Source organism: Strongylocentrotus purpuratus, unplaced genomic scaffold, assembly GCF_000002235.5.
Source record: "Strongylocentrotus purpuratus isolate Spur 01 unplaced genomic scaffold, Spur_5.0 spur5_scaffold_1, whole genome shotgun sequence".
NCBI lineage: Eukaryota > Metazoa > Echinodermata > Echinoidea > Camarodonta > Strongylocentrotidae > Strongylocentrotus > Strongylocentrotus purpuratus.
This window is the reverse complement of record NW_022145594.1, coordinates 34,867,308-34,890,676: the sequence shown is the minus strand read 5'-3', so window position 1 is coordinate 34,890,676 and position 23,369 is coordinate 34,867,308. Positions and strand designations below refer to the sequence as shown.

General features: G+C 37.4%; 1 protein-coding gene across 1 annotated transcript; it reads left to right on the top strand.

The window, feature by feature from the left end:
• Nucleotides 1–588: 588 nt before the first annotated feature.
• On the top strand, nt 589–21,899 carry LOC115921075 (nicastrin-like). Its single transcript, XM_030978136.1, has 16 exons — nt 589–692; nt 5,550–5,678; nt 6,979–7,102; nt 7,459–7,589; nt 10,212–10,351; nt 11,658–11,805; nt 12,398–12,504; nt 13,021–13,182; nt 14,837–15,055; nt 15,639–15,805; nt 16,504–16,600; nt 17,826–17,924; nt 18,290–18,371; nt 18,582–18,745; nt 20,216–20,425; nt 21,615–21,899. Exons 1-16 carry the CDS (start codon nt 623–625, stop codon nt 21,705–21,707), a joined length of 2,142 nt encoding a protein of 713 aa, XP_030833996.1. The 5' UTR covers nt 589–622; the 3' UTR covers nt 21,708–21,899.
• Nucleotides 21,900–23,369: the final 1,470 nt, after the last annotated feature.

The following is a 23,369-nucleotide window of genomic DNA, read 5'->3' as shown; positions in this document are numbered from 1 at the left end:
ATTTTAGGGGGCACGTGCCCCCCCCCCCCCCGTGGCTACGCGCCTGTATATAGGGGAAATGGTATTTGGTGTAAAGAAAAAGAAAAATAGAAGAGAGGAGAGGGGGGAGGGAGAGAATGTGAAATGCTGACATTTATATTGAATAATCAAACATAGCAAAAACAAAAAGGTAATGCACGTTATCAATAACAATTAATAAATTATTACTTTAATATCATTTCTGGTGATATAATTTTTACGTTTTAATTGCAACTTGCCACATGCTTCTACCTCTTGGTTGCTTTGATCCATTGCCGAAAATATTTTGGCACCTATCACCCCCCCCCCCCCCCGAACCACGGATACACCCTTGGACTCCTACTTTTAACAAAAATACGATTAAAAATGATTCCGTGTTTTCAAAATTTCCAAATTTTGCAAAACACCCGAAAAACACCCCAAAATTGTGAAAAATTCGTCTTGTTTTCGAGAAAAATGCCCCCAATTGTGAAGGAGTTTCAAAGCTTGAGCGGCACACTCCGTCCAAACCAAGTCTGAGTACCCCCCCCACGAGTACGGCGAGCCTGCTTACCCGGAAGTGAGTTAAGATGATGACAACAAAACTTAAACGAGTCTATCCAAAATGGCAGCTATCATGGCACTTGAAACTCATATCCGGTCATTAATATTTACCCTTCTTTTCGTCCATTCTGGTAAGTCTTTTGAGGTGAAATATGTCTAGATGGCTAAGTTCTGTATGACACTCCTTATCTATTTGTTATTGATGCGAATTTCGTGTAGTTCTAGTCTTAAATTTGTGTTGATGAGCAGGAGCGAATCATGTTTCATTCGTTCAACACAGATCGCCTATTGCTGCCATTGCCAAACGCCACGGCTATGCCAACGCTATAGTTTATGCAGCTGCATGCATGTGCAACTTGCACTTGGATACACCATTACATTACATGTAGGCCCACGCGTACAAATGTTTTTGATCATGATAATCTTTGTCGCAAAACGTGATGTATGTAGGCCCTAGCCCTTTTTGTTTGTCTGTTCTACATTATCTTATTCTTAGATTTACAGTAGGCAAATTCATGCAAAAAATATATTAAAAAAATTGACTTGAAAACACATCAGACAATTAGTCTGAACCGAGTCAGGAGCAGATTTGAAGAAATTATATTTTTAAATGTTGTAAAACCAAAGATAGGTCTATAAGAAGAAAACTGACCAAGTATCTGTACTAAAAATCGTACATGTAAAATTGGTCGTACACATTCGACAGCTCTAAATGACGCGCACGGTTGCGTTACGTGCGTTCTCGAATCCAAAATCATACCTCACACACACACTCTCACCATACCGCGAATGGTCCGTCGTGGGGAGCTAGCCGGCTGAGAGTTTGCAGCGATACCAACGCAGCTTCGGAGCTCCGCAGCGCGCCATTTTAGCGGGACTCGGAAAGGTTCGCGGTGGGAAGGCAGCGGCCTAGCTTTTTGCCCAAACAACGCTAGATAGGCTGCTGGCAAAATGAAAATAGACCTAACTACGATCGGGAACATCGTCGGTTTCTTAACTTTTCAGTGAGATAATTCTAAATTCTAATTGAGACTATATAATAAATTAAATTGACAAAGAAACCTCGGTAGAACTCTTATACATGTAACTATACAAAAGCTTGTTTATTTCTTCATTTGACATTTTGTTTTTGACCATTTTTTCGTGCGCAAGTCAATGCAAACTATGTATTACCAAACTTTCAACACGCAAGGAACGGGGAACACTCGCGGACCTCGTATCAAATTTGTTGCAAAAAAAAAAAATCAAGGGTGATTTTGAAGCAGTGAAGAATATTGGCGCTGCAATGCGCAGAAATATACTTGAAAGAAACGTAAAAAATCGTACCTGAATTTTCAGAAAATCGTATTTGTATTAGTGTACCTAGATGTGAATTGTTTATAACTCAGATTTTATGAAGATTTGTCGTTTGGTGGTCATTTCTAGGCTAATATTTTAAAAGTTACTTCAGTAATGGTCCCGATGTTTCTCTTATCATACTCGCATGTTATTCCTACATAGATTAAACATAGGATGGTTAAGGGTAAGACCGGATAACATTATAAAAAAGATATATCCTTCCAACCTCCCATATCCAAGTTTTGGGCTGATTATTGCCGACCCACCGCAGCAAGGCCATTCAGATTTTCGTACGCGACCGAAGCGCCCTCTAGTGCCCCATGAATGTGCCTATTTACAGTAGATTATTTCAAATTGAAATTGAGAAGACTTCTGCTGCGACTTCGAAGTGAAGGGGCGCTGGTCCGAGAATGAGGATCATCCTCATAAATGCGGACAAAATGCGTCCTAAAAAATAAGGATCGTCTGCATTTTCGCAGACTTTTTTTTTTCATCAGTGCTCTGCAGGTTTTGGGTTACCGAATTCGCCCACTGGCGATGCGAAAATGGATTCCACATAAGAAAATAACCCTAGACTAGAGGCTAGACTGTTTACCGTCTACTTTTATGAGTTGTCCGTCTTCCCAAGGATTTATCGCTCATAATGTAAAAGTCTCTGTTCAAAGTTAATGTAAAATGCATCAAGAAAACCATTGCAGAATGCGTTTTTCGCATCGCCAACGCGCCAATCAAAAATATGAAATGTCTGTGAAATGCGGACGGTCCTTATTTTGGAGGACACATCTGTCCTCGTTTATGCAGACGATCCTTATTCTCGGACCAGCGCTCCTACTGCCAAAGGAACGTAACACGTAAGAATGAGCTAAGCCTGAAGTTTGAGTTGAAATAAAAAGAAAGAAATGTGGATGAAGAGGGGTAATACTTGAGGAGGAAGAAGAAAAACGTCAAGTTCAAGAAGTATCGGTCATGAGAAAAAGAAGAACACTGACTGAAACAATGATGGCTGAAAAAGTAGCAGTTCTACTAGGGTAGTGGGGGGAGGGGGCTCAAGCCCATGCTCATGTAGTTGCAAGGCACATGCATACCTGCTAACCCTTCAAATAATCCAGAATATTCAGATTTTCTGGATCTTTAGGACCTGAAAATTCTGATTATTCAGATTTTTCCAAAATTTCGAAGACAAATTAAGCTTTTTTTATCATGTGCCGCGATTTGAGAGTTCATGTATTGCGTGCGTTGAATGGCTGCATGATCAAGCAGCAAATTTTTAATCGCTTTTTCGTACAGATTTACCGAGTATTGCCAGTTTCACTGCCGCTGCAAGTGCGATTTCTTATTTTTGAAGGCATACCGTGCTAAAAATTCCTAATTGTTATTATCAAATGTTGGCAGGTATGCACATGCAGAAAGTAAATGCAAAAATCCCAAGCCCCCCCCCCCCATCCCCACAAAAAGTATTCTTCAAAGTTCTAAAACCACTCCTGAGAAGAAAAACAAGAAGGAAGAACAAGAGAAGAACAAGAAGAAGAAAAAGAAGAAGAACAAGAAGGAAGAACAAGAAGAAAAAGAAGAAGAACAAGAAGGAAGAACAAGAAGAACAAGAAGGAAGAACAAGAAGAAAAAGAAGAAGAACAAGAAGGAAGAACAAGAAGGAACAACAAGAAGAAAAAGAAGAAGAACAAGAAGGAACAACAAGAAGAAAAAGAAGAAGAACAAGAAGGAAGAACAAGAAGAAAAAGAAGAAGAACAAGAAGGAAGAACAAGAAGAAAAAGAAGAAGAACAAGAAGGAAGAACAAGAAGAAAAAGAAGAAGAACAAGAAGGAAGAACAAGAAGAAAAAGAAGAAGAACAAGAAGGAAGAACAAGAAGAAAAAGAAGAAGAACAAGAAGGAAGAACAAGAAGAAAAAGAAGAAGAACAAGAAGGAAGAACAAGAAGGAAGAACAAGAAGAAAAAGAAGAAGAACAAGAAGGAAGAACAAGAGAAGAACAAGAAGAAGAAAAAGAAGAAGAACAAGAAGGAAGAACAAGAAGAAAAAGAAGAAGAACAAGAAGGAAGAACAAGAAGGAAGAACAAGAAGAAAAAGAAGAAGAACAAGAAGGAACAACAAGAAGAAAAAGAAGAAGAACAAGAAGGAAGAACAAGAAGAAAAAGAAGAAGAACAAGAAGGAAGAACAAGAAGAAAAAGAAGAAGAACAAGAAGGAAGAACAAGAAGAAAAAGAAGAAGAACAAGAAGGAAGAACAAGAAGAAAAAGAAGAAGAACAAGAAGGAAGAACAAGAAGAAAAAGAAGAAGAACAAGAAGGAAGAACAAGAAGAAAAAGAAGAAGAACAAGAAGGAAGAACAAGAAAAAGAAGAAGAACAAGAAGGAAGAACAAGAAGAAAAAGAAGAAGAACAAGAAGGAAGAACAAGAAGGAAGAACAAGAAGAAAAAGAAGAAGAACAAGAAGGAAGAACAAGAAGAAAAAGGAGAAGAACAAGAAGGAAGAACAAGAAGAAAAAGAAGAAGAACAAGAAGGAAGAACAAGAAGAACAAGAACAAGAAGGAAGAACAAGAAGAAAAAGAAGAAGAACAAGAAGGAAGAACAAGAAGAAGAACAAGAAGGAACAACAAGAAGAAAAAGAAGAAGAACAAGAAGGAAGAACAAGAAGAAAAAGAAGAAGAACAAGAAGGAAGAACAAGAAGAAAAAGAAGAAGAACAAGAAGGAAGAACAAGAAGAAAAAGAAGAAGAACAAGAAGGAAGAACAAGAAGAAAAAGAACAAGAACAAGAAGGAAGAACAAGAAGAACAAGAACAAGAAGGAAGAACAAGAAGAAAAAGGAGAAGAACAAGAAGGAAGAACAAGAAGAAAAAGAAGAAGAACAAGAAGGAAGAACAAGAAGAAAAAGAAGAAGAACAAGAAGGAAGAACAAGAAGAAAAAGGAGAAGAACAAGAAGGAAGAACAAGAAGAAAAAGAAGAAGAACAAGAAGGAAGAACAAGAAGAAAAAGAAGAAGAACAAGAAGGAAGAACAAGAAGAAAAAGAAGAAGAACAAGAAGGAAGAACAAGAAGAAAAAGAAGAAGAACAAGAAGGAAGAACAAGAAGAAAAAGAAGAAGAACAAGAAGGAAGAACAAGAAGAAAAAGAAGAAGAACAAGAAGGAAGAACAAGAAGAAAAAGAAGAAGAACAAGAAGGAAGAACAAGAAGAAAAAGAAGAAGAACAAGAAGGAAGAACAAGAAGAAAAAGAAGAAGAACAAGAAGGAACAAGAAGAAAAAGGAGAACAAGAAGGAACAACAAGAAGAAAAAGAAGAAGAACAAGAAGGAATAACATGAAGAAAAAGAAGAAGAACAAGAAGGAAGAACAAGAAGAAAAAGAAGAAGAACAAGAAGGAAGAAAAAGAAGAAGAACAAGAATAAGGGGGAAGGGAAGGGAAGAAGAAAAGAAGAAGAAGAAATTGCATGTTTGTTATTTGTCAGAGTCACTAACTGCGTCTGCAATGTGTGACATGAGGCCACAGGCCACTATTTTTATTATTGTTATTATCTCCATGACATGTTGACCAAATCAGTATCTGTAACGGTTTAAGTATGGCTGGTAGCAATACTACTGGATTGCAGTTATTGCAATCATGCCTCATGTTATCAATTCTCTTTTCTCCCAACAGTTGTGGACCATATCCATGGCGCTCAACAAACAACGAGCAGAAAAACCCATAATATGATCTATTATGATATCAAGAACTTTGGCCCCTGTGTTAGGAGATTCAATGCCACTCATCAGATTGGATGCACCAGTAAGTATATCTACAGGCCTTTTGCTTGGAAGTACCCTTTTTTTTTTACAACTCCCCCATTCAATTCATCATCACACAAAATGGTTAAAACATCTTTTTTCTGATGTTCACTATTGAGTAGGCCCTTTTGATATTTAGGGGACATACAGTACAACAATGCACTACTGGTATCAAGTTCAAGTATTGATTAATGCTGTAGAGGGAAAATGAACTCGGGAGAGGAGTGGAAATATTTGATATTTTAGATGACAGCAAATTGGAGATTTGATCCTGGTCACATTATAAGTTACATGGTAATCAACATATCAACCAATATGTGATTGAAGTACATGTACATGTACGTGCAATGTAATGACCTCCATTCTAAACTTTAAAATGTTCATGCAATATATTATTTTGTCAAATATATTTCGGTCTGCCACCAACCTGTATCTGTGATGTATCTGTTATCAGCCAATTCAAGTTGTTGAATGTTGAATTGCCTTTTAATATTGTAATGTTCAGTGCGTCCCAGAAAAAACGAAACCGAGAATTATCGATGTTTTATCATAACTTAATCACAATTATAATTAATAAATGACACATATTTCCAAAGCTTAGATCCTCCTCTTTCATTTGATACAACTCATATGATGCGTTTTCCACGCATGATTGATTAAAAACAATTCGAAGAGAGGGTACCAAAAAGTTTTTTAGCGGGTGATATCTGAATTTCAAAGAGAAAATCACATTTCTAGAAAGTTCATTTTCTGCCCTTTCATACGACACCTCGATCAGGAAAAATGAGCCAGGAATAATGAACCAGGAATAACACAGTTCTGTTTGTTTAAAGTAATGCTTGCATTTCCATAATTTGGTTAAACAAATTTGTTTTTCACTGGCTGCCTGCCTTATAGCAACAAACGGAGTTGACGAAAGACTTAACTCCGTTTTGTTGACGATCAGCCATGCATCAAGTCTTTCGTCTTCTCTCTTCGTTTTGTTTTTTCTGGGACACACTGTATAGCCATGCACCTAACATATTTGAGCAGTTGTGTCTTTACAATACCGTTTTCAATTCATCCTATAATTAGCGCGTTTTCGCAAACACGACAGAAGGCAAAGACGACGGTAACGCGAGCAAAAAAACAATCTGCGCATGGGCGAACCAGAATTTTCTCCGTCCTGTTGATTTTCACGACTGTACAGGGCCATTAAAGCATTTGTTCCCTAAACAGGACGGAAGAGCTGTATCGCTGTAATTCTCCCGTGTTGTGAAAGCGCTCTATTATCGTTTGATGTCATCCTTTCTCTATTACAGGTGAATTCAATGGGAACAATGGAGTGCTTCACCTCATAGAGAAAGTAGCTGATCTGGACTGGTTGCTTAAAAATGGTACCTACTCTCCATACATAGCAGTGATGTCACCTCAAATGTTTACATTGTAAGTGGAAGACACTCTTTGTTCTATCAATGGCCCTGGTTTCACAAAACTTGTCATCAGTGAATTGTAACTTGTTGATAGCAAACAGGTCCCATCAAACATCATCAGATAAAGAAAACACTGATTTATTCCTTGTTCATTTTCAGAGAACGGTATCATGGTGGATCATGCAGAAACCGTGAAAGGACGGTGATAGATACCACACTATGGTCCACATGCTATACAGCATGTCCCAATTTCACATGATATTCAATGAATACACTTTACACCTCTTTTCGCTCATCTTCTATCAATTTTTTAACCCAACCATCTACAAATACCTAATTAGAGATGAAACTTTAATTGTTTATTTTCAGAGATAATGTGCAGAGACTGTTGGATTCTAAGAAGGTTAATGGTATCATGGTGGACCACTCGGACCCAATGTCTATGATCAATCAAACAACACCATTCTCACCAGACAAGTCATGTCCTAATGATAACTATGGTAAGTGTGTAGTGTAGCAGTGTTTTTTTTACCTGACTGCTAAAAAAGCATAAATGCTTGTTAGTATTAAGCAACCAGAGGACCAACGGCTTTAGGTCCTCTCCGAAAGACCTTGTAATGAGGATTAATGCCTTACCAAAGGGCACTAGCGCATCGCCTTGGTTTCGAACCCAGGTTGCCGGATTACGAGACCACTGCTCTACCAACTGAGCTATCGCGCCTCCTGAAGCAACGAAAAAAATACACGGTGGCGACGGGCGATTCGCCCCCTAAACCTCTGAAATCGCCACGGTAAAAATCAAGACGAGGGCGAAAAAAAATCAATATATCTTGAAAAATCGCCCCCGCCATAAATTGATATTCCCTATGAATTAATAAACCAATTTATTGATGTGTCTGAGTGAAATCTCCGTTCCAACTACCAACTCCAAAACTAGAAACTTCCATCAACATTTTAAAAGTTTTGTGAGTTGCAGCGGATCGGCGGTCGTACCTACTGTAGCTAGATCTACAGCGGTATCCGCCTGCCTGCGCCTAAGCTCCCGGCGGCCGGACAGGCCACCGGCCCCGATGTAGTTTCGTGCACAGCATGAATGCATACGCAGTTCGCACACGTTCACAATACACAGAAACGTACTAGCTCAGCTCCAGCGCGCGCCCGCACGCTCCTTGTATGAAGCAAATAAGTATTTGCGAGTGACGAGAGCTCAACTGCTAGCGACCAAATTGGTACGTAATATGTTTATTTAGTCTTTTTTCTGGCCCTAATTTTTATCATGGACAATGCAATCCCATTAAAAAAAATGTTATTCCGTCTAAAATTGTGTTATTTATAAGTTAAAACCATTAAATGCGAGTATATTTTTACTGTTGTCCCACATACTGATATATTTGTAATAACGAAACGTGCAAAATCAATGCCGGATTTTTTCCTGTAAAATCGGTATAAAGCAAGTTTCGTACACAGAAATTGAATTTTGTTATAAAAAAAACCGTAAATAAATATATAAAGGATGTTCCTACTCCTCAGAATCTTTCTTACAACTGTTTAATTAAATTAAATTATTTATATACGATCGATGCCAGGCCAATTGTCATGAGTGATGATGACATCAATTTCTGTCTACGAAATGAAACTAGCTTTGGCTTGGCCTTTAGAATTAGAGTCTATAAAAAAAAAATAAGGCCATGATTTTGCATGTTTCGGCATAACAAATAGACCCTACATCGGTATGTGGGACAACAGTAAAAATATTTACTCACATTTAATGGTTATAAATGGTCTAAATAACGCAATTTTAAAGGGAGTTGGTCTACATTTTTTTTTAATGGGATTGCATTGTCCATGATAACAATTAAATTTGGGACAGAAAAAAAGACTAAATAACATATTACCTACCAATTTGGTTGCTAGTAGTATGATGGCTAAGGAAAAACACAACTTATTGTTACAGCTTACAATATGGCTTTAAGGAAGTAGCCCCTTGGTTTTTTTTTAGGCAATGGGGAAAAGTAGCCCCCATAAAAAAATTAATTCCTAGCCCGCGTGTCAGTGATAATATTTTCTTAGGATATAAAAAACGAACAGTTAAACAAAACACTCCTTTTGACAAGTTTTAGTTACATGTATATGTAAATCATAAAGCCACACGTTTAACACAAAGTGAATAAATCATGGGTATCTGAATGTCTGCAATACTCTACATGACATATGTACGCTACAATTGTATCTATATTTGCCTTTGCTTGGAATTTAATTAGGTAAAACCGCGTTTAAAAAAAATACAACCTTTAAAAAAAAAAAGCCCCCTGAGCTCCAAAATAGCCACCGCAAAATAATTAAGGGGGGCTATTTTTTTAAGGGAAAATCTGAAAAGAGCCCTCGTAAAAAAAAAAGTAATTTTTTGGTTGTCCTGAAGTCATCTAGAGATAAGTAATCTGTAATATATAGTCAAACCTTGTATAGAAAGACCACCTGTCTACAGATACCACATTTTTTGTTTCCCTTGAAAATGCTTTTTCATTGAAACATGTACTGAAGGTCCCTGTACATGTACATAAAGACCACCTGCCTATAAAGACCACATAGGCTATTGATTAGCAGACAATCATTCCTTCTTATTTTTTTGCTTCTTCCTTTTTTCTTCTTCTATTAAATAGTATTTGAATATATTTACTTACAACATTTTTGCCTTCATGCTATCCTTATGTGCATGTACTGCAGATTTCTTTCTTTATTTGAATACTTATGGCACAGATGCATTTTTCTGAAAATAGGTACTGTTATCATCATGTTTTCAAGTGCGCAAAGTTACACTGTATTCCTCAATATACTTTGAGATCATTTTTGCGGTTGAAAGTTGACAGGTTTGAAATTTTTGATAAAAAGATTTATTTATTCAATTCAATTCATTTCAAATCAAATGAGTTTTATTCAAGACTTGTCAAAAAGTCTAAAGTTTACATCAAACATACAATCATATAATAAAGCATTAAAAAAAAAATATATATATATATATACATATTTAAAGAAAACATAGCAAATTGGAAAAATATATAAAAATGAATAAATGTTTACATAAAAACATCAAAGCAGTATTTCTGTTGTTTGTTTCTCTCTAGGGATGTATGCAGGGAACCCGGAGTATTCTAACTGTAAGAAGGTCACTTGGAACAGTGTAGGGAACGGGATGACCTTCATGGATTTGGGCATTCCTATCTTTGCTCTCATTGATCCAGAAGATGTTCAAACTGTAAAAGATGTAAGTACATAATTTCAACAGAGACAACGGGATCGATATCCCAGAATTTTGGATGCGTATGATACGCCGTCATGACAATCCCCGTCCAGCTGGCCAGCACCGGTTGGTTGAGCACCTGTGTGCTTTATCCGTTATTGTTTGAATGATTGATCAAATTATTTGACTGTCGGTCCACCCGTAGAGTATATAACACGCTTGCTTACAATATACTTTATCACCTGATGAAGTGTTGCAGCGGCGCACGAAACGTCGTGATCTTTTAGATCCCTTATTGACCATACATTGCGAGACAAACGAATATCACTAGCGATATTATTTTTGATACTTCATCCGCAATTAGTAATATATTTAGCATCACAATGATGTTAGTAACAATATTAGTAGTAAGTTTTACGTGTAAAGTAGCATTGTTTTGATGATTCAATATTGTTGGAGCTGGGCCCTGGCTCATTTAGCTTGCTATTAATAACAAATGATAAATTTCTATGACAGATTTGCTCCCAGTCAGTCAGATGCCAGGATTTCAGTAGCTTATAGTTCATTTGTCATAATTTTTAATTGATATAAAGTTTTATAAAAATACTGTGGCCTTTACGCCGGCAAATACGGTAATGCTATTACCGTATTTGGATAATGTTACCCCAGAATTAGCTCTGGCAACTGTAGCGCTCAGTGCATACAAAGAATGAATCCTACCAGGTACCCACTTTAACTACACTTAGTTGAGTGTGGCAAATGTAGATTAATATCTGGCCAAAGGACATTAGTACCACCTGGGATTTGAACCCCTTGCCTTGTAGTTCACAGTCTGGAGACTTATCCACTAGACCACAGCACCTCTTAGAGACTCACTGCACAAAATCACTCCTCACAATATCATAGAGATATCGACTGCTTTGAGAGCCAGACCTCGAATATTAAAGCAGTCGATACGTCTTTTATATGCCGAATTGAAACAGAAATCTACTAAGAATTCTCACCTTATCCTTTTCTTGAGTAAAGTTTGGTTAAAACATCACAGAAAATCTGAGAAACTGTCTGTTAATCTTCGCTGGAAAAATGACTGAAAATTTCAATCATTTGGGAATCGCAGACAAAAAGCACTGCATGGTGTCCGCGCTCGCACAAAGACAATTTAAACACGTAAACCAATGGGGATCGCAGCATGACAGCATTTTTAAAAAGAATAGTGACTGGTAGGCGGGTACGAGGGGAATGGTTAAAATCACGACTGCAATTTCGACCATCAGATGGCTAGATTTCTAAAGAGAGGTATATAATGATTTATACTTTGTTTTATGTCCAGTGTTACGAGGAGCACAACCATCGTGACGCGGAGGACAAAGAACAACCCTTCCCACAGTGCGCCGGTGAGATGTACGACTTCATGTTCGGAGCAAAGGACACACCCACCTGCATGTGGAGAACACAGAGGATGACAAACCTGGAATCAAGTAGGTGGCATTTTTCAACTGTAGACAGTCAAACCTGTATATAAAGACTGTTCCAAGGGTGATAAGACAAGCGGTCTTTATATGCAGGAGGTGTTTATGTACAGGTTCCTTCAATAATACAGGGCCCTATTCTGTAAATATCAATTGTAAATATGTACATAAGAGATAGTGGGCTGCAAACCTGATTGATTTGGATCACTCAGTTCAGGGGGTAAACTGTGATTTCACTGCATTTAAGTTGTTGATATTGTTGATGTTTTTTAATATTATTTTAATACATTTATTCCAATAAAACTTTCTCCCTAGCATGCAAAGACAACCTGGGCAGTGTTTCACGAAACTGCCGTAAGTACAAGTTCACCGACACCTCATTGAAATGCGTGTATTAAGTTTAACACACGTTTCAATGGGATGTCGGTGAACTTGTATTTATAACGGTTTCATGAAACGCTGCCCTGGTTATAGATATCCTCCCTTCCTGTGTCCTTTGAGCAGTTTACACTATTAATGTCTGTATCAAATGTAATGCCTTGGGGAACGCTAAACCCTATACACAGACTTGCTAAACCTTGGTATTGTTTTATTCTTGCAGGTGTTTACTGTGATCCGTTAGGAGACTGGAACGTCTGGGCCACTCTTCTACCAACCAATAAATCGACACCTCCCCCTGATAAATCAATGATCATAGCCGCAGCTCAGGTGAGAATCGAACCTTTTTGTCGATTTTGGATGCCTCGGCAACAACTACATTTAAAGCCCCACTGCACTACTTATAGCTACTTGTGCCCTCTAAATAGCAAGCAATGCCTAATCGGTGCGTGTTGGTCCCCCATGATCCCCTTTTTCTTATGTTAATTGAGAGCTGATTTGATGAGATAACCACCTGTCAGTGACCTTGCAGGGAGGTCTAATCCCCCCTGGCCAAACTAGTACAGACAGGCTTTAATTCCTTGAAGCATAACCCTTTCTCTGCTTGTATGTTTGTGTACATGTAATCGGAAACATTCACAACTTGGAACTTTTCATGAGTTGTTCATGATGGGTTTGCTGTGTGCAAGACTTGTACATGATGGGTTTGCTGTGTGCAAGACTTGTACACCCATTAATGGTACTTCCACCAAGTCTGGTGTCAACCAATTATGACCTACTGCACATGAAAACGAATTACTACAGTATCTTCCTTTAACCTTCCTCCCTTTATTTCTCACCATATAGTTGGATATAGCTGACCTATTCTACCAGGCGTTGCCTACACAGGGTGCAGAGAACACAGTATCTGGTTTTGTGGCCCTGCTCGCTGCGGCCCAGGCCATAGGAGCACTGCCTCTTACAACCAAACAGGCCATGACGAACATCATGTTCACTTTCTTCCAAGGGGTAAGTCTACTCTCATCATCAATAGTGATTTGTCAGTTTATCACATATTCAGTGACCCAATCAGAATTCTATATCAAGTCTCTCTCAAAGTACCTCGGTCTTGAGCCATCCGTTTCACCATTTCATACCCTGTTGCTCCGCATTCTATGATTAAATCATCTAGAAAGTTACTCTGCTACTCTTAAAATATTCGTTCATTTCTCATAAAATTGTGGTCAACGGGCTTGAAAATGTGAACGTGTCATTGCATGCCTTTAAAAACAAATGATGAAAGGGTACTGTTGATAAAGAATATTTGTTGCAGTGCATTTAATCTGATTTTTGTCTCGCCTGCGTAGCAAAAAGCGAGACATAGGCGCCGCTTTTCCGGTGACGGCGGCGGCGACGGCGACGGCGTCAACATCAAAAACTTAACCTTAGGTTAAGTTTTTGAATTATTGGTATAATTTATAAAGTATAAGTTCTTAGTCAATGAAACTTTGACTATAGGGTAATCAAGTACCCCCAATCATGTGAGTAGAATTTCAGATCACAAAGTCAAGGTCAAAGGTCATTTAAGGTCAACAAACTTAGACTTTGTTGTGGCACCACATAAAGATATTCAAAATGCTTCTTTTCGTTATTTTTCAACCGATTTTGATTCTGATTGTTTCATATGATAGGGCTAGGAGGGGGATTTAAAATTTCTACACAGAATCGTGAAATTCATTATCTATGCTAATTTATGCAAATTTATTCGAAATCATAAAAAAGGCTTCTTCTCCTTCATTTCTCGACCGATTTTGATTTGGTTTGCTTTATATCGTAGAGCTAACTTTGGTACACTAAACTTCTACACAGAATTTTGAAATTGTTTTTCATTAATTAATTATGCTAATTTATGCAAATTTATTTGAAATCACAAAAAAGGCTTCTTCTCCTTCATTTCTCGACCGATTTTGATTTGGTTTGCCTTATCTGGTAGAGCTAAATTTGGAACACTAAACTTCTACACAGAATTGTGAGATTTTGCTCTATTGATTATTTATGGTACTTTATGCAAATGAAATGAAATTATGTCCCTTCCAGGGCATCAAATTTTTTTATTTTTTGACCAGTTCAAAAGTGTACCACATAAAATTTACGATATTTGTTGTTGCGAGATGCGGATGAGCGCTACGTCATTGACGTTCTGGTTTATCATATTGAATTGCGTTATGCAGGCGAGACCGCCGAGAGCGTTTCCCTTGTTTAAAAGGATTATTATAGGGGAGAAATCACACCGGCAAATATGACTGCATTGATGATATCTGTCTTTACCCTTCAGATTTGCTGCCATAAGATATTTTACTGAATTTGTTACATTGCAACTTTCAAGAGTACCTATCAAGACTGTCCTTGCGTAACTGTATTACATCATCTTGAGCTCTATGAAGCGCGATAGCTCAGTCGGTAGAGCAGTGGTCTCGTAATCCGGGGACCGGGTTCGAACCCAAGACGATGCGCTAGTGCCCTTTGGTAAGGCATTAATCCTCATTACCAGGTCTCTCGGAGAGGACCTTGAGCTGTAGGTCCTCTGGCTGCTTACTAACAAGCATTTATGCTTTCTTAGCAGTCAGGTAAAATAACCACCACTACATTATTCACCAAATTAATGTACTGGTATGTTCTACAGGAAAGCTACGATTACATCGGATCATCACGTATGGTGTACGACATGAACAAAGGGATATTCCCGTACAAGCTTGACGATACGAAGACACAGCCATCCAAAGTCAACCTGTCGACCGTCGCAGCGGTCCTAGAGGTACGACAGCTGGCCTTGTCGGAGGGAGATCATTTCTACATGCACATCGACCCCCTGTCACAGTCAGACTCAACTACACAACAGGGGGTGAGTGACTCTTCAAGACTCTTTCCGATGAGTTTGGCCATGGGGATTAGACCTCCCTGCAAGGTCACTGACGTTTTCTCATAAGGCACTTTACTGATTAATTATAATAATAATGAAGATTCATTTTTTAAGCGCACAATAAACGAAAAGTTTCTCTATGTGCTTTACAGAGTAAAAAAATAAGCATGTACTGGGTAACCAAAAGTGCCCCTGGGTTGAGAGAGGCTAATGTGTAGATCGATGTCATGTCAAAGGACCTAACTACCTTGCCAGGGTAGAAAAAAAATGTCCATCCCATCCAAGCCAGCATTAAATGGCTTGACGAAGGAACCTCACACTTCTTCCTCTTTAAGTGCCGTGTCCTGAGACGTTGGCGACCATGGAATGCCACAACTCTCTGTCCCATATTCTATGAAGTAATTCAATTTCCCTGAGATCAATTCCACTTTCAGAAATCCCACTCTTTAAGCTACTCATCCACCGAATCCTCCTTCTACCCCTACTCCTTTTCCCCTCGATCACTCCAGTCAGTGCAAGATTTTCCACACTAGCTAATTGAAATGACCTTGCTGTCTTCTTTTAGACGGAGAGACTTATGCAGCTCCTGAGATCCTCCGCAGTCAACGTCACAATGAACAACGTGTCTCTGGACCAACCACTTCCTCCAGCCTCATTCCAGCAGTTCTTGAGAAACGGGACAGACATACCGGGAGTTGTCATCACAGATCATGAGAGGGAATATGCAAATAAGTAAGTTTGACTAAGTTCTAAGCAGTGTTCTAGCATGCTGTTGTCAGAAAGACAAGTATACCAGCAACTAAGTAGTAGGAAACATACTTCACAGTTCACATAGTGGCTTTTATTAGACTGAAATGGTTTACAGCTCAAATGTTTAACTAAGTAATGAGGCACATGTAGTTTGTACAGGCATAACTAGGGATGTTGAAATATGTCAATAGAGGACAAAGCCACTAGAATGCAATTATTGTACACGATGAAATATTGCTTCTTTATGTGTCTTGCATTATGGGTAGAGTGATGTTCTTCCACACTTGCATAATAACAATGATAACGCTCACAAATTATTTTTCACCTCTCAGAACTCAACCTTCTCTTTAAAGTGCCCAGTTTGCATTCTGCTAGTGCATGAGCTGTTCTCCTCTCTTTCATTAAACCCTCACTATCTGTCTTCATCAATAGTGATCTGTCAGTTTATAACAGGTTCAGTGACCCAATCAAAATTCTATATCAAGTGTCTCTCCAAGTTCCTCGGTCTTGAGCCATCCGTTTCAGCGTTTCATACCCTGTTGCTCCACATTCTGTGATTAGATATCTGTCTTAGAATCTGAAAACCAGAGAGATACTCTACTAATGAGTTGCTTTATAACACTTTAATATTGAATAGATGTTCTTTAACTTGTTTGTCATTTCTTGTTCTTGTTTTCTAGATATTACAACAGTCGACTGGATATTGCTGAAGTATGGGGGATCAACTATACCCAGTATAATAGCACTGAATTTTTACCCATATTCCCAGTTGCACAAGTAAGTCTCATTTACCCTGTCTGTCTCACTCTTACACGTACATTTATTTGTTTCTAGGGGGTGTTTCACAAAGACTAAGATCGACTTCTAAGTTGGACTTAACTATGGCAGGCTGTTCATGCCACTGTTTGCTCTCACCATTTACTGGCATTGGTCTCTCAAGGGACGTACAAATCATGGTCACAAATCAACAGAATTTACATTTTTTATAGTGCATAATTGAAGGAAATTTTGGTATCTAAATATCATACTTGAGAGACCAATGGTGAGAGCAACCAGTTATGAATGGCCTGCCATAGTTAAGTCCAACTTAAAGTCGACCTTAGTCTTTGTGAAAATACTCCCTTGATCTCATTGCAATGATATCACTTCATTTGTAGCTGCAAGACTATAAGGAAACCTACTTACAACTTCCTGTGTCTATTAGATCGACTGGAACATTTATCAGGACCCTGTCTCATAAAACTTGTTATCAATATCAAATCAAAAATTTCGATCACAAATTTGCTCTCAGCCAATCAAATGCCATGATTTCAATAGCTTATAACAGTTATTGTAACTTGTTATTGACGTCAAGTTGTTTTAAACGGGGCCCTAATTGAAGCCAGGGCCTCTGCTGTCATTCTTCAGTTATAATCAATGGTTATAATGTGACTATTATTATATTATCGTTGCTTTCAGTACCTGCACAAAGTGAAGAGAATAAAAAGGATAGACGGTTAGAAGAAAAATAAGCGCATCTGCTATTTAGGCCAAAAGATTGTCATCTTAAAATGTCCTGGTTTCACGGCCCCATTTCACAAAATTTGTCATCAGTGAGAAATGACAGTTTTTGTTATAAGCTACTGAAATCCTTGCTTCTGATTGGTTATCAGCAGATTTGTCACTGATATTTGTCATTTGTCATTGAAAAAAGGTTTTGTGAAACAGGTCCCTGAACATTGAAATTGTATTGATATCTAAGAAGATAAAGTCATCATTTTGCACCTCCAATGTCATGTTCTGAATATACAGGACATGTGCTACTTGATACGCTTTTGTTGCTTTATGGTATTTGCAGAACCTGGGCAAATCGTCTTTCCAACTAGTCAGAGTTTCTTTTCAGGCTCACTGGTTGAAAACAACCGGTATCCCTCATCTTGCTCTTATGAATGTTTTTACATACATGGCACTATTGAAATGCTGTGAATTACCGTCATTTTTCACTTAAATCCCAATTCTGCAGACCCTCGCAAACCTAGCCACGACCATTGCAAGGGGTCTATACCTGTATGCCAGACCAGGTGCTACAGATGCTGATAACATAACGGCTGATGTAAATTTGGTAAGTGTCAACCTACTTCTAAGACTACTTTAACCAAATAAAGAAAGATGCTTTTTTTGTGTGTGATTGGTTTTGCACCTAAATTGAGGTCCATGTGCTTATCGTCTCTGTTAAGAGTTAATTTTTACAGAGGCTTCAACTTCAAGATCACTTTGAGATACTCGTCACAAAATCTCACCGTGCACTTATTTAACCCTTTATTTTAATTTACAGATATATAAGGCATATGATTAGAATTTATTTTTGTTTTGTTGCCATTTTTACTTCTTCCCAAAAGAGGTCCATGTAGCTGCCTCACGTGGGAGCAGGCCTTATCCTTCTGTTGTATCACAATTCTATTCAAATGATATTTTCACTCTTTCTAGGTGAATGATCTCTTGTACTGCTTCAATCAGAGACCTAACTGCAGTCGAGTACGGGAAGCAGTCAGCCCGGAAGAATGGAAAAGTAAGTACATATTCTACCTATTTATTCAGGTGATGGATAAACTTTAAATCTATAAATCATAAATTTGTTTTGTGCTAAGAAGTACTCTAGACATGGAAGACATTTGGGCTTGAATTGTTATAATGTTGTCTGTTTTCAGGTATACCGCCCTCTTGATGAAGCGTTTTCTTATTCTCATTGAATATTCTCTCTTCTCTGATAACACCACAGGTATATCTAACAGCACGTATAACTATTACGTGGGAGTCGATAGCCAGCAATCTCAGGTCACCATACTGGTGGGTAAACTGTTGGCTTACTACCTAGAACTGAACAGTGAACCCATGACCCAAGATACCGCAAAGGAGAACTGTATAGGGGAGAAGGATGATCAAGTAAGTAGTCTTTCTGTTTCCTTTTCTTGGGATTGGAGGGGGAGGGGGGGGGGGTATTTCCCCTCACCCTGTCAAGTACTGAAAAAGTAAGAAGAAGTAATAGTAATAATAATACTCAGCTCTTTTATAGCGCATAACACATTACAGGATAGCATGTCCCTATGCGCTTATAGATAGCAAGAAAAGAGAGAAAATGAAAAGAAAAGGGGAAAAGGAGCAGAAAAGAAGATGCCTGAACGGAGCATTGTATATTTGAGTTTTATTTCCCCACCCTTTCAAGTGCTGAAAAAGTAAGAAGAAAGAGATAGCAAGAAAAGAGAGAAAAGGAAAAGGACAGCGAAAAGGGAGAAATAGAGAGGGGAAAGGGAGAAAGAGATAGCAAGAATAGAGAAAAAAGGTATTAAGAGAGAAAGAGATATATGTAGCAAGAAAAGAGAGAAAATGGAAAGAAGAGGGGAAAAGGACCAGAAAATAAGATGCTTATACCACCTCATTCCACCTCCCTCATATTAGGAGCATTGTATATCTGCGTTTTATTTTTCAAGGAAGAATGATGCTCCTCCCCCTTCATGCCACTGCTTAGTTAGCTGATGATTTTGTTTTGTTTTGTACTTTGTTTTCTTGTATTCTTTGTAACTGTTATACATGTACTTCTACAAGTTTATGGAAATGAAATAACATTACTTTAATTACGAATATTCAATTGATACGTAGTAATGAAAACTGGACATAGCATAAAGGAGTATAGCATTAACAAAGAATACAATAAGAAGAAGTACAATAATATAAACAGTAATATATGTGTTTACTGCCAAATGAAAGATTTCTTCTTGAAGTTGCTGTTAAATACAATGCACAATGTATTGTCTTTGGAGATTTAATTAGGATTCCCCTTGGACTGGAAGAATCATATCATGTTTTCATTTTTATTTCATTTCATGGAACATAGAGGAGTATTGTAATAATGAAGAATACAAGAAAACAAGTACAATTATAAATTAAAAAACAAAATTAAAAAACCCATCAACTAATGCCTGTGGATTACCAAAAGAAATGTGAGTTTCTGTAGAAGGCTTTCCCCATACTTTTTTAGGTAGAAGGCTTTCCCCATACTTTTTTAGGTAGAAAGGATACCCTATTATTCCAACTTATAAATAATGTTAATCTGCGTTTACTGGCTACTGAAGTAAGACCCGTTCAGATATGCCTCAAAAAGCGCCACATTTTTTTCTTCAAAGATATAAATGAGTGATAACTGACCACAACAATGGTCCCACTGGTATACACTTAGCTCTGAGTTATAAGATACAGAAACGTGAAGCGAAGTCCTTTACCAGTATACGGCATCACAAAAAGTAAAAAGCTGTGGTTTACTCCATCAAAGCTCGCGATATCTTGCGAAGCACGATTTTTTCCAGACTCCAAGTTTCTGCCACTGACAATGCAAATCATGTTTTATCGCCTTCACAGATATTCAGCTATGACTTCATGGCTGGCGCTGATTTCAACGGCACCCACGGGCTTTGCGTGAAGAGCTCCCGACATCTCACCCCGGCCATCTCGCCAGCCTTCGACAGCGAGACTCCAGATTGGGGGTCGACGGTATATTCCACGTGGACGGAGTCTCAGTGGAGTTCTTACCGCATTAGGGCTTTCCTCAAACCAAGCAGAAGCCAGGAGGTGAGACATAGATAGAAATTAACATTAAGTATTTGAAGAGTTTATTTCCAAAAAGAGCTAAATCCACTTTTGATGAAAATTTAGTTATTGATATCAGAACATTGTTTACTTCACAGTACCTGTCTTTCAACAAAAGTATTTACCTAAATTTTGGGAGCAATTGTGAAAAAATGCACCTTCTCATATCACTTTTCCATAGACGCCTGTACAGAATCTGGTAAACAAATTCTTTTTTCTCTCAAGTTACAAAAATGTATTTAGCTCCTTTTGGTATTAAACTCTTCATTTATTATCAATGTACTTACTTTACTTTACTTTACTTTAATCCAGTGATGCTATACGACTATGCCTGTTCATTGATTGTAGATGTCTTCTTCAGTGGTTATACAAGTGGGAAAGGACAAAAATGTGTGCAAACTTGCATTATCACTTATCAGTTTTAATAAACAGCTTATACAGGCTCATAGACAAGATTTAGAGGGGGAAAATTTCTTTGGTCAAAGTGTACAAATAAATTTACAAAAAGAAATAATCGTTAACAGCTTAATAATATACAACTCTATTTGGTCAAGTTCAATTCAATTAAGTTTATTATTTTCAATAAAAATCACATTACAAAAAACACATACAAAACATGCAAAATGTTTCACTAAAATATACATAAGTACATTAAAATATTAAACAATAATGGAAAAAGGGGAGTTATAAAAACCCAAATAAATGAGTTTGCCGAGATATCTCCCCCAAAATTACATGAAATAAGTTTTGTACGATGAGGATGCCAACAGAGCAAGAGAGTAAAAGAGGTCGAAGGTAGTGAGGCAGAGGAGGTGAGTGACATAGCAAGTCAGTGACAGTAACAAGATATGATCATTGTTACTGGAATCCTTGCATTTGATTGGCTGTGGTCTTTAGAAAAGTTTTTCTTTTTTTAATTTTGCTGGTCTGAACAACCCACCCCACCTCCTGCATGAGAAAAAAATTATAATTAAATTGAGCCATTTTTTTTCAAAACGTGATTCCATGATCAAAATTCAAGATTAGATTGTTTTTACTGAAATATAATTCCATTACCAAAACTCCCATTGGTTATCAGTTTACCTTATCTCTTCCAAAGACAAATTTCTGCCAAATGATATTTAATGAAGAGAGATTAAATAATGATATCTTTGTTGTTTTTTCTTCACAGGTGGTAGCATTCTCAGTTGGAATGATTGTGATCCTAATCTCCTTATGTGGTGCATTTTTCCTGAGTAAGAGATCTGATGATCTGTTTCCATAGTAACAACCGTCTCTTCCACTTCGTTCTCATCTGGACCAAACTTCGTATATTCAGAACTGTTCGTATCCCCACACATGATTGAAGGCAACAAACACTTTTAAAGTGTTCCACTGAACTCAAATTAGTGCTTGTAGGTAATTTATAAATAAATGCTCTTGTGTATCTACAAAGTAAAAATAAAGAAATACAAAGAGAGATAGAAAGAGAAAAAGAGAGAATGAGAGAGAGAGGCTGAATGAAAGAGAGAACGAGAGAGAGGGGTAACAGGGAGAGAATGAGAGAGAGGGAGAGAGATAGGGAGGGGGAGAGAGAGAGAGAGAGCGAGATAGGTAAGGGAGAGAATGAGAGAGGGTGAATGAGAGGAAGAAAGAGAGAAAAACGTGATTAGAGAAAGAGAAACAAAGGAGCATAATAAGAGAGAGAGAGAGAGAGAGAAATAGAAGAAATAAAAATGATTAGTTGAGATGGTGAAGATAAGAGTGAGAGAGAGAGAAAGATGAGCTTCATTTAGATTGATTTTGTACCTTTGATAATGATTTGCATCATGCTTGATAAGCTTGAATCTACCTTTGAATATTGTATAAATCGCCACTTCTTTTACATTACCGTGATCTCTTTTTTCGAGTGCAATAACATACTGATAACATACTGATATGTTTATATTGTCAAGGGATAGTGTTGTATATACATGTAATAATAAAAGATGCAAAGCCTATGAATTTAGAGAATCGACTTTCAGGCATATTGTGCTAAAATATCCTTGTATTGCAATCCTGCTAACAAAAATTAAGCACTCTCTTTGTAAAATCAGGAACTCTCACAAATATTGGTAATGGTCGTGTCCACAACAAGAACTTGCACGATTTGCAAAACACATTGTTATAATCCATATTGCAGCATTAAAAAAAATAATTGATAAGTCACCTAATTTCTGGTTTTATAGTTCATATTATGTTATTATTGTTATGTAAATCTGTCTTTAGTCCAATGGGAAGGTTGTCCAGCAAGCTGATTACCTCTTTGCCAAATGACTCCTTTTTTTTTTTTTTATCGAAGGCCAACAAATAAACAAAATACTATTGTGCTGTGGAGAAAAAAAACTGTGTTTTGATAATCTTTTGGTTTTGAATTCTTTATCTTGTGAATCAATTTTTCTTTGAGATTATGAAATCAAGTGGCAACTCAAATGGTTGCTTCTGCCTTACGTTATTTAAGTTTTGTTTGTGTATATGCTGTTCCAGTTTACTTAAGGTAAAAAATATGTTAAGAGATTGTGAATTTTATATTTCTGTATTCATTTTCAAAATGTTTATGTTGTATTATTTCTACTACATGTACTTAAGGCATCTTTAAATCTTCTACAGGTAACTATGCATAAGTCGAATCTGTTGGCACCGCCAAAAAAATGGATCGACTTATGCAAAGTTTGATTTAAGAAGTGAAATTAACACATGTTTTGCATAGTTTGGACTAATAATTTTAATTCAGTTAGGGGAAATTTGACATCTAGTGTGACTTTGAGTTATGCAGAGTTAACTGTATTTCCCAGTTTTTTTCTTCATCTTTGCCAATTATTATTTTAAACCTTTATTATGAATAGAATTTTCAGATGGAAGTGTACTCTTGCCCAGCGCAAAATATTCTCTCATGCAACAGCGCTAT

Bases quoted from the DNA above. Each gene is read 5' to 3' on its own strand.
- LOC115921075 (XM_030978136.1), top strand. From the start codon at position 623: ATGGCAGCTATCATGGCACTTGAAACTCATATCCGGTCATTAATATTT. The intron at 7,590-10,211 runs GTAAGTGTGTAG...GTTTCTCTCTAG, and splicing joins ATGTCCTAATGATAACTATG to GGATGTATGCAGGGAACCCG. The intron at 13,183-14,836 runs GTAAGTCTACTC...TATGTTCTACAG, and splicing joins TGTTCACTTTCTTCCAAGGG to GAAAGCTACGATTACATCGG.